This window comes from Sesamum indicum, unplaced genomic scaffold (genome assembly GCF_000512975.1).
Source record: "Sesamum indicum cultivar Zhongzhi No. 13 unplaced genomic scaffold, S_indicum_v1.0 scaffold00120, whole genome shotgun sequence".
NCBI classification, from domain to species: domain Eukaryota; kingdom Viridiplantae; phylum Streptophyta; class Magnoliopsida; order Lamiales; family Pedaliaceae; genus Sesamum; species Sesamum indicum.
The window spans coordinates 228,978-244,423 of NW_011628049.1; the positions used below are offsets into that span (position 1 = coordinate 228,978).

A 15,446-nucleotide genomic window follows, 5' to 3' on the forward strand; every position below is an offset into this window, starting at 1 on the left:
GATCTTCAGTCTCAATGTTATTACAACAATCTCTCTCTTCTCTCTCTAGGTCGTCTCCTCCTCCACGTACGTGTGTATGTGTGTGATTAAGGATGTGATGGATCCATCACTGTCTGTTTTAATGGACCAGATTCCCATTCCCATTCTCATTCCCATTCCCACTTTTATTTCATCATCTTTCTTTCATTACCTTAATGTAGGGCAACTCAGATTATTGTTACCATTATTGCAATCCCTTTTTTTTTATTTTATTGTTTTGATCAAATAATAAAATTGAGATTTCAAAATTTTATATTTCTTTTTTCTCAAAAAAAAAAATGATGTAATTTTATATTGATTTCTTTAGGTTTTGTGTTCTGACTATAACTGTATTAAGTGCAACATTTGAACTTATGATATTTGATTAAGCTAAATTAAATGGAGTTGACAAATAAATCAAATGATATGATACTCATCTTGTGATGGTTGAAGCTCAGTTCCTTAAATATAACAAAATAAAGTGATGAGAATTATATTGATGATAGGATTAATTAAAAATTTGGTAGACCTAATTTTAGGGAGGAGAAGGCCAAAAAAAGCAGTGAGAGTGATGATGTACAGTTGGGGATGGGGCATATGTTGGTGCTTGGATGTTTCCATCTTAATTGCCTATTGACTTATTCTATTTTTCATTTTCTCAATTCAATTCTCCTTCACATTTATTTCTTTTGTCCTCTCAAATTCTCAATAATAATTATCACATTATAGTCATTTTCACATGACATTTTTAATATTTATCTCAAAAATAGTTATATATAATCTTATTTAAATGAATGTATTAAATAAATATTTAAAACTATATCCAAATGATACTTATTTTTAAATGTAGTAAATGATGTTATGAACCATAAATATCAAGAAAATCAGAGGTAGAGTAACTTATTAATTTTTTGTGTCTAAATATCTAATAAATAATACCTTAACATTCTATTTTTAGTTATATTAATGAAAATGGCCTAAATAATTAATGCCTAAATGGTGACAAATTAAGAAGCTAATAACCTCTGCAAGTTAAATCATATAGTTCTATCATCAAAAATTAAAGTCACAATATATATTTGGAATCTCAAATTTATGGACATCATAGAAAACATAACTTACTTCCACCCTCCTCACTATTTTCACAAGTTTTTTAGTAGAATAATATTTTTTGTGGATTTCGACACCCGTCATATATGAATCAAAGTAAAAAGCACAAGTAAGATTTCACAACATATTGGAATCAAGCATTCACCATATCTTTTATCTAGAAATAAAAGATCTAGCCTAGCATCTCATAGAAGGACACATAAAATGAGAAGAAAATATATCATATAAAAAAAAAAAGAAACGCAGAGAAATAAAAGATTCAAATATCAAAGACCAAATATATTCATATGGTGAATTACATCACTTATTTATGCTAACTAGTTACCAATTCCTATTAGAACTAAAAAAGGGTAGAATTCTAATAAAACTAAAAGACCTAAGGAATTGAAACTATTATCCTAAAGAATTTCCTTCAGTAAGGAGAGTTTCCCATTAGCCATAAATTTCCCGATCAATCACCTTCCCAAAAACTGTGTCTTGGACTTTTCTTTTCTTTTTTCTTTTTTGTTGATTTTTCACAGGTTTAGGCGTGGGCACGTCTAACTGGTTATACCAATATATTAAGTAGCTTCTTTCTTTCTTTTTCATTTCACTAATATCTTATAAGCTAATTCCGTAATATAGCACTTGATTAGGAGTATTTTAGCATCAAAAGATAGCAAGATATCGCTGAAATTATAATAAAAATGCACTCCTATCATGCACACGGGCTCAAATTTTAAAAACTTATGGTAAGATTGATGATTAAAAACTTATGATGTAATTGCAATTTACTCACTTAATAAATAAATAATAATAGCCTCCACTATTTTAATTAATGGCCTCTATAATATTTTTAACTCTCGTTAACCAAATTTTATTAATTTTACAGTGAGTCAGACGTGTTCAGTCGATAAATAATTAATTAAAATTTTAATCAAGTGAAAAATTACAAAATACAAAATCAAATAATTCGGATGGTTCGATATTTTGACAACCTTATTTATCTGTTAAAATAAGTAAAATTTTAAAATATTTATTATTCGTTTATTTATTATTATTTTTAAAATTTTTGGTAAGTAATGGTAGATTAACATGTATATAACAATTTAATTTACATACAAAAATATAGAAAAAACAAAAAAACACAAAAGGGGCGTGAATGGACGCGCTATAGTGTGGGCGTGCGTACTACCTATCAGCAAAAGGTTATACCGTACGTTGTAATGCAGGGTAGTACTGTGTGGACGAGCCCACACATCGTGACTCTTTACCGAGATAATGTTTGACGGACAAGATTGAATAGTGACTTCACTGTAGGCGTCATTTGTCCCGCATCCCCCCACAGTGAATCTAGTGATACATACTTGGGTCTGATTAGCAAATACCTACTTTTGTTGGGGGGAAATGCAAAAGGAGGAAAAGCTGCAAATGCAAGGGTTAAAATGGTCAAATTGAGGAGGGGGACCTATTTATATATTGGTACGATATGAGTAAATGTGATTGTTCCGTTGAAGAGTTCAATCATCTGGGGTTTGATTTGAATGACACTGTGGGGGGGATAATATTGTCATTTCACATGTACTTCACACTTGGAGTGAAATGACGTTAAAGCCCTTCTACTAGCCTGGCCCTGAAATGTTTTTCTCGAAATGAGGACCCCACCATGGTATATAAACATCAATTTTCAAAAAACCCCCCAACTTCTATATAATCATTTCACTCGCCTTTCAATAATTAGGCACTCAAAATGATGCAAAGGTTATAATAAGTCCTCACTTTTCTTTTCTTTTTCTTAAAAAACCCTTTTTATTTTTGAAAATTTATGTTTTATGTGCATTAAGGAAAGGATATGGGGGGCCCACAATCTAAAAATAATGCAAAAAAGTTTTATATTTATTAACCATATGTTGTCCGTACATAAATATAATAAATATTCTTTCATAGTTTAAAATATGTTATAAATTAATAAATTATATATAAAAATATAACTAAAAGAAAACAATTTAAGGTATTATCGAAATAATCAAATAATTGGTGTAGTGGTGTTAAAATGATGTGGAATCATTTTTATAAAAAAATTAAAATAATTACAATTGATTTTTAAGAGTATTTAATTAGGGGTACAATTGTTGCATTTAAATAGTGTTGCAGTGGTGTCACTATCCATCGTTTATGAATATAGAGGACTTTTTTTTTATATTAATATAGATAATAATATTATAAAATAAAATATTAATATTATAATAAATAAGTTAATAATTCAGAGTCCATCTAAACGCGTATCTCAAATATATATTAGTTTTAGCATATAAAAAAATTAAAATAATCTTTGATGAAGTTTTAATTATCTCAAAGATAAATAATAATAATATAAAAAAAAATCTCCGGAAGGAGGACATGGACAAAAGGCTATTGGAGGGTGAAAATTAGTGGGGTCGATTTATAATTGATACAAAGTTTAGGGGAAGTCTTAAGGAATGGTGGAGAAAGAATGGAAATATTTGCTAAGATAACAAGGGGGGTCTGATTAGATGATGATAATATCACAAAATAATGATGATGTTGATGATAACATAATAATTGAGCCCATATTCGGGGCTATATTGAAATAAAAGTAAATTTGTGGGCCAAATTTCTTTTTGGGCTTTATTATCTACCAAAAAAGAACTATATTATAATCAAATATTTAGATTATGATAATATCATAAAATGATGATGTTGATGATGATAACATAATAATTGAGCCCCATCCCATGCAATTAACTGGGGCTATATTGAAAGAAAAGTAAAATTGTGGGCCAAATTTCTATTTGAGCTTCATTAACAAAGGAAACCTAATATTTATAATTTGCAAGAAAGGACCCAAAGTAACTGATTTTGACAATTCAGCATCATAATTAAACAAAATTATGACCATCTAATTATTTTCTTTGTTATTAAAATGAAACAAAGAGGTAAAAACAAAAGAACACGTTATTGAAAAGGACAATTACACTAATTTATAATTTAAAAAAATAAACACCTCTAAAAAAACAGATGACAAATTGAAAAATAGAATATTTTTATGTGAAACGAACAGACTATAAATATTTTTATCATAGAAAAGGTTATATCCAAAGTCAATTATTGCAATTACATTGCGAAAAAATTGACTTTTTATTTTTTTTTAATAAATGATATTTATATTAAAGTGTGTAGCTGTTATGAAAAAATAAGTATAAATTTTATATAAATAATGTAAAATGGAAAAGTATATTATAAGCTGGAATGAGGTGGTTTGTGGGAACAAAAGAGTGGGTTCCAAATACAGCTACATATATTCTGCACCACCATGCATCTTATCATACTCATCTTGATTTGATATATAGGGGATGTGGGGAGAGGGAGGGTGGCGGGATTGGGAAGAATATGAAAAAAAAAAAAAAAAAAGAAGATGTATTGTTAATATAAATATATCTAATATAAATAAAATAATATTTTATTATTTAAAAATCATGCAATGACATAGGAGGGACAAAAAAGAAGATGTATTGTTAATATAAATATATCTAATATAAATAAAATAATATTTTATTATTTAAAAATCATGCAATGACATAGGAGGGACATGTACATTATGCCACTGGTCATTTACTTCATTTCAAAATACATAGGAGAGATATTTTGCTGATTCTTTTTTTTAGGAGATTTGTTTGCTAATTTCTTCATATTACAGGAAGATAAACGACATTTAATCCTTAAATCAATTTCATATTTTGTCGACTGCGTAAAGGCGATTCATTATCATTTATTATGCGTAACGAGTAGAGTTGGAATGAATTTTTTTTGTAATAGTTTTAAAATCGTGTGCCAAATTAGTTGATTTGTCATTTTAAGTGCTGCCCCTCTCATCTATTCCATCAAAATCGACTATGCATGGCACGTTTTCCTCGCTCTGGGCAAGGGATTTTCGAATAGAAAATCTTAAATTTTAAGATAATCGCAACTATTTATGTATTCAGATGTTGGTACACCAATAACTGTAATTATCCTTAAAATTTCGCGAGAGTGTTGTATGGATATCCGTAGTACACCATAGGGGTGTGTATGTACCATGAATGGTGTCTAGTTCTCATCAAGTAACAACCCCTGCTGCTAATAAATGCATCATTAATTCCACAAGAGCAGTAATTCAAATTTCAATCAGATGTAAGAGTTCTAGAAAATTAATGATCTCTTACTACATCTGAAGAAATGTCAGTTTCTTACACAAAAACCATGTAGCACATTTTATTGCAGCCCATCTCTTAACATCAAGAGTTCATCAAGATTCTGATATTCTTCCTGGTTTAGGTAAGATTTCTTTTTTTTTTCAATTTAGGAAATTCTAGCCTCAATTGAGTTTCATCAAATCGAAACCAACCACATAACTAGCTCGTTACATTTGTCATGTGATTAGATTGTGGTTTACAGAAAATACTGAAAAACCAGCTGACCTACAAGTTATAGCGTTTCACAACATTTTCTTGATTGTCGTTAGACCTTCTCATTGAGCTCGTCGGATTTTTCTATTTCCGGTTTATTGTTGAACAGGGGCTGACTACGTTCTTTTCCCCCGGGCTGAGAAGAGGCGTGGCCGTACCAAATCATTCCCATCACTGCAACAAACATCCCCACGACAACGTGTGGATTGAGTACATCTTTTCCGAAGAAAACAAATCCTAAAATCAAGACGAGAATGGTCTTCATGTGGCCGAGCACTAGAAACGACACGGCTGTGAACCTACCGATGCAGATGAATTGACTGAGATTGGTTCCCACAGCAATGGCACAGGACAAGATTATGAACATCTGCGAACAGAAAAGGTTTCAAGAATCGTTGAACTGGTGAACCAACAAACTGTAATGCGTTGATAGGTCGTGTATTTATACAGCAGACAGATATCGTGTTTTTTTGCTAGTTATACTTACTGTCGATGTGAACGTGTAACCATAGGAGTCAACCCTCTTGTCCGTCAACCAGTAATCCATGAGGGGCCCTAATATCAGCAGGGATGCAGCTTGAGGTGGTGCAGTATGTGCTAACAAGTTGAAAGAACCAATTGAGTGCTTTCTTTGAAGAGAGTGAACATACTGCGAGGGCAAGAGACAACATGATTACATACAAGAAAATAACAAACTAGCCTGAAATATAAGGTCTGCATAGATTCATCCCATTACAAGATTTCCTGATCAATGTCCTCTGTTCTTGTCTTAAAGTAATAGATTGAAGTAAAGTTAAAAGACTTACATACTGCTGGAGAGTAGTGCTCCAAACGGCCACGAGGGCAGCTATAAATCCCTTGGCACTCACACTAACATCAGTAACGGTACAGATAGCAACACCCAGTAGAACAACTAAAATGCTTAGCTTGGTGTCCCTCGAATACTTTATCTGGTCGAAAACGACTTCAAGAAGACATGCAACGGGAATCATGCTAAGCTTTGCAATCTGACAGGTTATCAGCAAGAGTATAGCATAATTGAGTGTTTTCATCAACAAAGAGTAAAAGGATTTCAAGAATTCCAGAAACTGACCTGATAGAACCCCACCGAGTTCCACATTAAGCTCACATTCATTCCAACAACAGAGAGATTTGCAAAGAAAACGAACTTGAGGATATCGGCCACTGGAAGATGAGAACTCTGGACATATCCGAGCGACTTCAGGACGAGAGTCATTAGGGTAGTAACAGAAAAGTGTAGACCAGTTAAAGTTGTAGCTGATGTTAGAAGAGGGATCAGAAGTAGATGGACAAAGAAAAAAAAAGCAAATTAGTAATGTTAATGTACTACAGAAAGGCTACATATTTTAAACCAAAGGCTCAAAGTTTTTGAAGTGCAATTAAATGTATGATTTATTCGGTACACCCAGGTGAATGGCCTGACAATGATGCACTGTAAGTTCGAATACCAGATTCCAGATTCAGTAATCTTTACAGCGTTACCTGTTGTAACTTTCAACTGACAGGTAGTGGATCTGAAGTAAGGAAAATAATGGCGGTATATTAAGCAAAAATATCATGTAGATGGGCATAATTATCATACCGAAAGTAAAACCATATGTAGCCATTAAAGCTTTATTGACGATGATGATTCCCACAGAAGTGACAACATTGAACAACCATGCAGCTGCATCAACAGCCATCTTGTGGTCATCCTTGCTCAGTGATGACATTTTCTTCTGCTGCTTTAGAGAGTCATGAAAGTATGTGAGCTTCAGGACAACACACGTTAAACTTTTGCTAAAAGTTGATCGCTCGTAAATGCAAAATGAAGCCACTAAATATTAAATGACGAGGCGGGACAATCATAACTATCTAGATCTATATACCACGAAAATGAAACAACCGAAACACAACTGAAGAAGGAAAGTATTTGAGAGAGTGAAATAATGTGAAATGCAATTAGGAGAGCAAGTTTCAATGAGAAAAGAAGGGAAAAACATCCGGCGGTTGGTATAAAACACATAGAATGCACCAGTTTGCTAGAGAAATAAACTATTTACCATATTCCAACGAGCAACAAACTTTCCATGTTTAAACCTTAAAACAAGAAAGAGTTCTAATCACAACTAAAAGCCAAAAACATTCAAATCCTTCATATAAAACAACAAAGTATGGCAAAAAATGCATCAAACAAAGTTTTTCAAGCAGCACTGACTGCCAACAAAAGGTGCCGGTGAATCAATTTGAACTTCAATGACCAGGCATTACTCCTCTCCGCCTCATTTACCTTGCTGCATTTACTTTCAATCATGAAGGGAAAAGTAATGAAACATAAGAACAACTTGTATGAATGGTTCAGCCAAATTCTGGGCTAGACATTGCTCATATTTCCTAGATAAGATTAAAGATTGATTGACTCAAAGAATCTAGAAATACACAATTTGGATGCTCTGTGGTCCAATCAGGAAATGAAATGTACAAGATAAACAACTCACTCTACAAACTTTTAAACCACACCCTTCTTTTCCTCTTCACTTGATCAGATACAGGAGTTGTAAACTTTTCATTCCCTCGTATCAGTGTATGCTGTATATGTATACAGACGGGGGACCTTTAAAAGGTATCAAGAATTCAACTGCCTAGTGAATGAATATAGACACAACAATAATAGCATCTACTGGATGAGTCTAAAATTCAATTACAATAATCCTAATCGTACTCCCATAATCCAAATCTTCACAGTCAAACATAGATACACTGAAACAAAATTACAAAAAAAAGAACCAAGAATCCTGCCCAATATGATGAATTCCACACAGATTTTCAAGCTCGAATGTGACTACAAGAATCCAACAGAACCCACAAACAAGTCAAATTTCAAACTTTCATTCCCATCGCCGCAATCCCATCTCAGGTTCCATCAAGAAAACAGCATTTGAATGATCATCATGTGATTACACAAAAGCCCAGAACCAGAATCACGGCAAAGAATGCAGAAAGACGTGATCTTTACGACTTACGTGTGCAGACATAAGCATGACAAAAATCTGGTGAGGGTCTTATGTTGTGGGCATGTGGATGTGGATTGAAAGATCATGTCTGAAGTAATTGTGTTGTGTGAATAGGGAAAAGAGAAGGGGTTTAAGGGGGAGAGGAGTTATGAGTTGCACCATTACGAAGAGAAGTGTAGAGTGGAGAAGGAATGCGTAGATAGTGAGAATTGAAGTTGGAATTCTTTATGTAAAGGTGTGGGTAATATAGATAGATTGATGGAATTTGCAAAACATTTTTTTTTAATAACATTTCATTTATTACAATTTTATCCAAAGTAAATAAATTACGGATTAAATGCAATTTATACTGTAATATGTGAAATAAACAAATACTCTATAAAAAGAATTAGTAAATTGTCCACTATGTTTCAAAAATTGAAATAAATTACTATTGATATGGGATAATTTGCTTCATTTTTTTAAATATAGAGGATACGTAATTTGCTATTTTATTTTTCACATGGGATTTTTTTGGTCATTTTTCATATCACATTGTGGTAAATTGCATTTTTTTTCAATAAATAACTAAACGCTATTATAAAAAAAAATTTATATACTCATATTCATAGAACTCGAATCTATAACCTTTTGATTGTGAGGACTTTACCTCACCACTCAAGCAAGACTTCTTATAGATTAATGGAATTGAATTTGATTTGTTATTTTTTGTGAAATCGAGTCTGACCAAATTTAATATACATCGAAATAAATAATTGATATTAATAAAAAGTGATTATGATGTTTGACTTTATAATTTTATAATTAATTATAAAAATATAAATCATAATTAAATTTTAAGATTAATTTTATCTTTAAGGTCAATGAAGAAATTTTAAATATATGAGTGTGATGGGTGATTTAAAATACAGTTGAAGCACAATTACAAACTGTAATTTTGATCAAAATATGGTCTTAATATATAATTTAATTTTAAAGGTGATTATTAAATAAATGATCAAATAGCATAAGAAATTATGTTTGTACTCAGTGTGCAGTTTTGTAGTTCTCATTTTTTAAAAATTTTAAATTTACAGAATTTTCAATTTCAAAAAATATTAAATATATTTTTAAAATATTACTAGTTGTCAATATTTTAACACCATAAGAGTCCAAAAATCCAACTGAAGATTCTAATAGTTGAAATATTAATCTGCAAAAAGTATTTTAACATTTCTTTGATTGGGGAATTATAGCCCGTACTGGATTTTGCCATACCAAAATTAATTAGATAGCAAATGTAATAAATTTATTATGTAATTGATGTACAATTCAAAATAGTTTAAAACGTTTTGTATCATTCAATTATCCAAACAACTCCAATGAATTGTTATTATGAATTTAAATACCCTAATCTCAAATTATTCCAAATAGTTAGAGAAAGTGAGAATTCCATCTTTATTTTTTAAAGTAGTTTTAAAATATATTTCCAAACATAATTTAAATCAAATATTAATGTGACAAGGCTAACTATTTTGTAAATACTTTCAGGGTGGATTTGAATTTAAGGGAAGAACTTTTTTATTTTTAAAGTAGCACGATAAACTATTATTAATTACAATAATCATATTCTGATCAATAATATCAAATAAACGAAATCTAATCAACACCTACTATTATATTAGAAACATGATATATTATTTAGTAGACATAACATCCCATGTATAAAGCAGGGTTCGAACCTATGACCTCTAAGGTCATGGAGCCTCAACTTTGCCAAATGAGCTAGGCTTCATTAGCAATTTAAGGAAAAAATTTAGAGAGAATTTCAAATAATTCTATTAATTTTTTTTTAAATCTATCAATTTTTAATAAAATATAATTAAAATTAGATCATTCAAATTTAAAATTATCCAAATAAATTAAAAAATTTGAAATCATAATTTCAAATATAGCAATCTAAATACAATTTCTGATGCCAAAACAAATAATAATAATAATAATAATAATAATGAATAGATTGTACATAGCCAAATAGGAGTGCCACCTGTGAAGCCAGGTGGCAGATGGAAAGCACAAATCCCAGCCAACCACCATCTTCTCTCTCTCTCTCTCTCTCTCTCTCTCTCTCTCTCTGTCTCTCTGTATAAAAGCCGCTGCCTTTCCGCCTCATTGCAAACTTCCCACTCAGAATGAAAAGCACGCCTCACACCACCACCACCACCACCACCACCTACACCTAGATTCATACATACACACCCACCTTATATCTATCTATATACTATACACCCACCCCCTATCTAGGGTTTTGTATTAAAACTTGAGAATTTGAAACTTCCTCCATCTTTCTGCAATGGCGAAGAAGCGGAAATCCGATGCGACCCGTCTCGATGAGGTCGATCGAGGCATGTACACCACTTTCTGCACCGCGGCCAACTCCCTTTCCCAGCTCTACACTCATGCGATGCACCAGCAGCGCCTCTCTTTCCAGGCCGGTGAACGCCACTCCCTGGTCTGTTCTCTTTGAACTTGCCCCCTTCTGTTTGGTTTTCTTCGGTGTTTTCTTTCTTTCATTTCTTTTCTTTTCTTGGGTAGATGGGGTTTTGTTAATTGATTTATAATTTAGTGGGTTTGTGCAGATTCTTGATTGGCTTTGTTGTAGGCTATTGGATTCTTGTGAAATTACGTGAAGAAATAGGGTTGCTGAATTTGGGTTTCTGTGAATTTCATTAAAGGACTTTGTCTCTTTTTCTTGAAGTGGGTTTTTCTCTTGCTTATTCTGAAGGTGAATTGTAGAATTTTATGTATGTCTGGGGTATATCTGTTTTCTTTTGTTATGTAAATGTAGTCATTATTTAGTTGTAGTGTGGAATAATGTAGTTGGAGTAAGACCTGATAATTATGGCTTTTGTGCTATAGGAAAAGCTTTATAATTGGATTTTGAGACAGCAAGAAGATGGGGTGAGAGTGACGACTGGTGACATACTCGCTTATATTCAGGTTTCTTTTATGATGATTAAGTTATTAAGTTATGTATTGCTTAACTACTACATGTTAACATCATGTTGATTTATATCATATGTGGTGCTTTTACTGGTAATCTTCACCTGTTCGTGTTCTGTTGTGTGCTTTATTTCAGCTAAATTAGTCTTTGGTTGCACTGCATATTGTCAATAAAGGTTTCTTTCTAAGGTAATTTTTGTTTATATGTCTCCTCTGGATCAGCATTGCGACAATCTATCTAATTGTCAATTGCATTATATGTAATTTTTATTCACTGTTCACCATACTGATGGTGAAGCTGGAAGGATGAATGATCCAGGAATGTAATTATGCAACTTGATGTATCTCTCAGGCTTCAACGTGTTTTCTGTGGTTACACCACAATCAGATATGAATAGTTATCTTTTGACTAGTACATTTTTCTTATTAGAAAAATATATCTGTAATAGTTTTCAAGACTATCATAAGGTTTCTAGAGATATTACTTGCAGCTAATCTTAATATCTTATATCTTGAAATGGACTTTAGTGTCTTTAGTTGCTTGTGATGTCCGATGGCCCTATGAACTTTGCAACTATGAGTGGTAAGCTGCATCAATCTCTTTTTCTAATGTCGTGTTTACTTAGCCAGTTCATACTTTCTTCCCCTATTGATCTGATTATTTTACTGAATGACCACATACATTATATATTAAGTTGACTGGCCAATATGATTTAAGGAGTTCCAGTCGGTTATTTCAGTTTAGCATTTCTTTTGTTACTTTACCTCGTAAAGCCTATATTTTTTCAGATTATATCTTTAAAGAAAATGCGAATGTCCGATCCTTCCTTGTAAGTGGCAACAGTGCTGGAATTCCATCTTCTTATGTTTTCAGTTGCCTACAATACATGTCGTCTCCAAACTCTGTTAAGAAGTGCCTTATGTTATTAGTGAATGAATAATTAAAGAATTTCTTCATGGTGCTGATATGTTAGTTTCACCGTCCCCCTAGCCCTGCCCCCTGCTAATATCGGTAAAGATTAAGATGAAATGTTTTGAATATATTTAGCCTGAGTTGACATGGCTCTTACTTTCATAGTCTAGAGCCCCTATCTCCATAATGCAGTATCTTGTGAAATGTAGGACATATAGAATGATAATGCTATTTCCTTATACTTCTCATCTGTGCATTGTTAACAAACTTCCTGTGCTTTCTAACAAGGTGTTTTATATTGGAAACATATTAACCTTGTGTGAGAGACACTGTGCCCAACAACATTGACGAATGTTTTGTTTCCTCTAGTTGACTGGGAAATCATTGTGCGCTAGGGATTCTTGTTGTACATTTAGAACCATACTTCCAAAAATGTAAGATAACGAGAAGAGGCATTGAATTTGTTGTTGTTCTATAACCTATTGAGAAGTCTCATAACAGGCAAACAGATAGGAGTTTTCTCAAGAAAGGCAATGATACTAGTAGTTCTTGCATTCCACAGGAACCAAGGATTTGGGTACTTTGTTTTATGATGCTTTCTATTGTCTTCAGGCTCAAATCTGATTTCCCATCATCTATCTATTGACAGATCTAGCAGCTTGTTTATATAGTGGATGCACCAAATTCCAAGTGCACCCTTTCTGACTCTATTGTTTTTGTCATGAACATTTGAAGAATGAACTTGATTATGGAACAGAGGAGCCTCCACCCTCCCCACGGCTTCCACCCCAGCAGCAACAAACTTTAATGCCGTTGCCTCACTCTGGACTTCCCGTATCTTCTAATGCATTTGGTCCCACAACTCTCGGACAAGGACAGCGTCCAGGAAACTCAGACCAATCAAAGAATTCGGTCTTCTCAAATGCTCTTTCTAGTCCAGTGCGTCGGAGTCTTCAGCACTATCACATATCACAAGGAGGGTACTCTGCCAACAATGCTACCCGTAGCAACGAGAACAACTCTAACCAAAACCGAGACACCAATCCTCTCAGTTCCAATGATACTTCAATGGACATGCATCCTGAAAGCCCTGGCCATGATTCTCCTTACTAGAACTCCATGGTCATTTTTGAGTAGCGGGTATGAAAAAGGTAATGCCTTTTTAGTTGAAGTGGTGGTACTAACAAAAAGAGGTGGAAGTGTAAAGTACTTGTTGGGGAAAAAGTGAAGTGTGCGACTAGTTCTAAGAAGTGGATATATGCCCTAATGAAAGAATTGTTTTAGCCTGTATGGATTGTGAAATGTTGGTTTCTTTTAATGTTTGTGTTCATCTAATATTATTGTCCCAATGATTTCTTGGTTTTCTTTAGTCTCTTAACAATATTGCCCGGGCGTCCGTGTGTTCTGATATATAGTTTAATTGAGTTGATCTTCTTTCCTTGTTTTGAGGTTGGATGTAAGTATGTAATATGAACATGAATGACTGATTTGCTTTAAGTAGCATTCCACAAGTTTTGTAGATGTGATACTCAGTGTTTAATACATCATATAGTTATATAATTCTCATATTACTCAATTATTTGTTCATTTGATGCACAAAATTTTGGGGGAAATTGGATATACTTAGAAATCTCATTGGAACTTTTTAGTCAATTTTAGAGGCCTTTATAAGGTGGATTGGTGGTTTACTATAAAAATGACTTTATGTTAGCGAAGCTTGATAATTTATTCGATCGTGGGAGTATGAATCTAGCTACGTTTTATATTTTTATTCAACTTATTTATCAGACAAAAATGAATTTGAAGGGTTTAAAGCATAGAAGGTCTATTGTAATTATATGAAACATAAAAAATGCAATTTAAGGAATAATTACACCTTTCTTTCCTGAGATTTTGAGAAATTACATTTAATACTCTTGATGTTTGCTTTCGTCTAATAAATAAATTCTTCAATTTAGTTAAAATTCAACGAATTTGTTGATATTAATAAAAAAAGTCAATTATGTTTAAATCCAATTGATTTATTACAGATCAGATAATTTTTTGTGATCAAGTTACTCTTATATGTCTTCACGCGTTAATGCATGTGAGAATGTATATCTTCACCGTTATAAATGTAGTTTAATCGGAAAAAAATTATTTGACCTACAATAAATCAATAATAAGTCAATCAAGTTAAATATCAATTTTTATTCAGTTTTTTTTTGTTAATATAAGCAAGTTCGGTGAATTTCAATTAATATAATGACTTATTTGTTAACAAAAGCAAATATCATATATACTAAGTATAATTTTTTAAATGATAGAAAATCTACATATAATTATATCAAATTAAAAAAAAAAAAGAAGTGTAATTGTCCCTAAATTTAATATGAATTTCGTATTAAATCAATCAATACCAACACAACAATATAAAAATATTACTATAAGTCGATAACAAAAATTTTAAATTATGCAAAAAAGGTCACAACTTCAATGTGGTTTTTGATTATAAAATTTTGGGTTATATACACTTTGCAATCCTAAATTGTGCTATTTACTCTTAAATTATTTTATCAGAATATATTTTTTATATTTTAAGAGTATAAATAAGATAAAATGCATAGTCAAGGGATGTCAAGTGTATTTAACCCTAAAATATTTTAATAAAACGTAAAAAATAATAGGAGATTGAGATGTAAGCCGTTCGGAATCGGATCGTTTATATATTCAAATCAAAAAATCAAATTAAGGCGGCGACTGACCTCGAAATATTCCCGCCATCGCGCCACATTCTAAATTCACGCACACACAGAGAGCAGATCTACACCTGCTACTGAGGGAGAATTGTCTCGTTACATGGTACGTCGAGGTATATGCTTATGTGTGTGTTAATGGTCTGCTTATGTAAATTCCTGCTCCTCCTTTTTTTTTTTTTTTTTTTTTTTTTAAATTTTGGGTTTGGGGTTTTGGAATAAAATACCT

General features: G+C 32.1%; 3 protein-coding genes across 7 annotated transcripts in view; 2 read left to right on the forward strand and 1 right to left on the reverse strand.

Annotated features, from left to right (window-relative positions):
- Positions 1-5,350: 5,350 nt before the first annotated feature.
- On the reverse strand, positions 5,351-8,788 carry LOC105179030 (UDP-galactose transporter 2-like). Of its 2 annotated transcripts, XM_020691226.1 has the most exons (7): positions 8,597-8,788; positions 7,177-7,315; positions 6,667-6,851; positions 6,380-6,580; positions 6,061-6,222; positions 5,877-5,940; positions 5,351-5,747 (listed from the first exon to the last, which is right to left on the reverse strand). In XM_020691226.1, the coding sequence occupies exons 1-7, from the start codon at positions 8,612-8,614 to the stop codon at positions 5,626-5,628; spliced, it is 891 nt and encodes a 296-aa protein (XP_020546885.1). In that variant the 5' UTR covers positions 8,615-8,788; the 3' UTR covers positions 5,351-5,625. The 2 variants fall into 2 exon arrangements, with proteins under 2 accessions (XP_020546885.1, XP_011100915.1); XM_011102613.2 differs by having other exon boundaries at positions 5,351-5,940.
- Positions 8,789-10,702: 1,914 nt separating this feature from the next.
- LOC105179031 lies at positions 10,703-13,993 on the forward strand. Its single transcript, XM_011102614.2, has 3 exons — positions 10,703-11,078; positions 11,486-11,566; positions 13,218-13,993. The coding sequence occupies exons 1-3, from the start codon at positions 10,920-10,922 to the stop codon at positions 13,593-13,595; spliced, it is 618 nt and encodes a 205-aa protein (XP_011100916.1). The 5' UTR covers positions 10,703-10,919; the 3' UTR covers positions 13,596-13,993.
- A 1,165-nt stretch (positions 13,994-15,158) lies between these two features.
- The window catches only part of LOC105179032 (TSL-kinase interacting protein 1), a 7,133-nt gene continuing 6,845 nt past the window's right edge, over positions 15,159-15,446 (forward strand). For 3 of the 4 annotated variants that reach the window (XR_002286246.1, XM_020691215.1, XM_011102616.2), the window contains exon 1: positions 15,159-15,323. The gene's annotated coding sequence lies outside the window, so the exon portion shown is untranslated. Of the gene's footprint in view, positions 15,334-15,446 lie in introns of all 4 variants that reach the window. The other variant, XM_020691216.1, reaches the window with a different exon arrangement.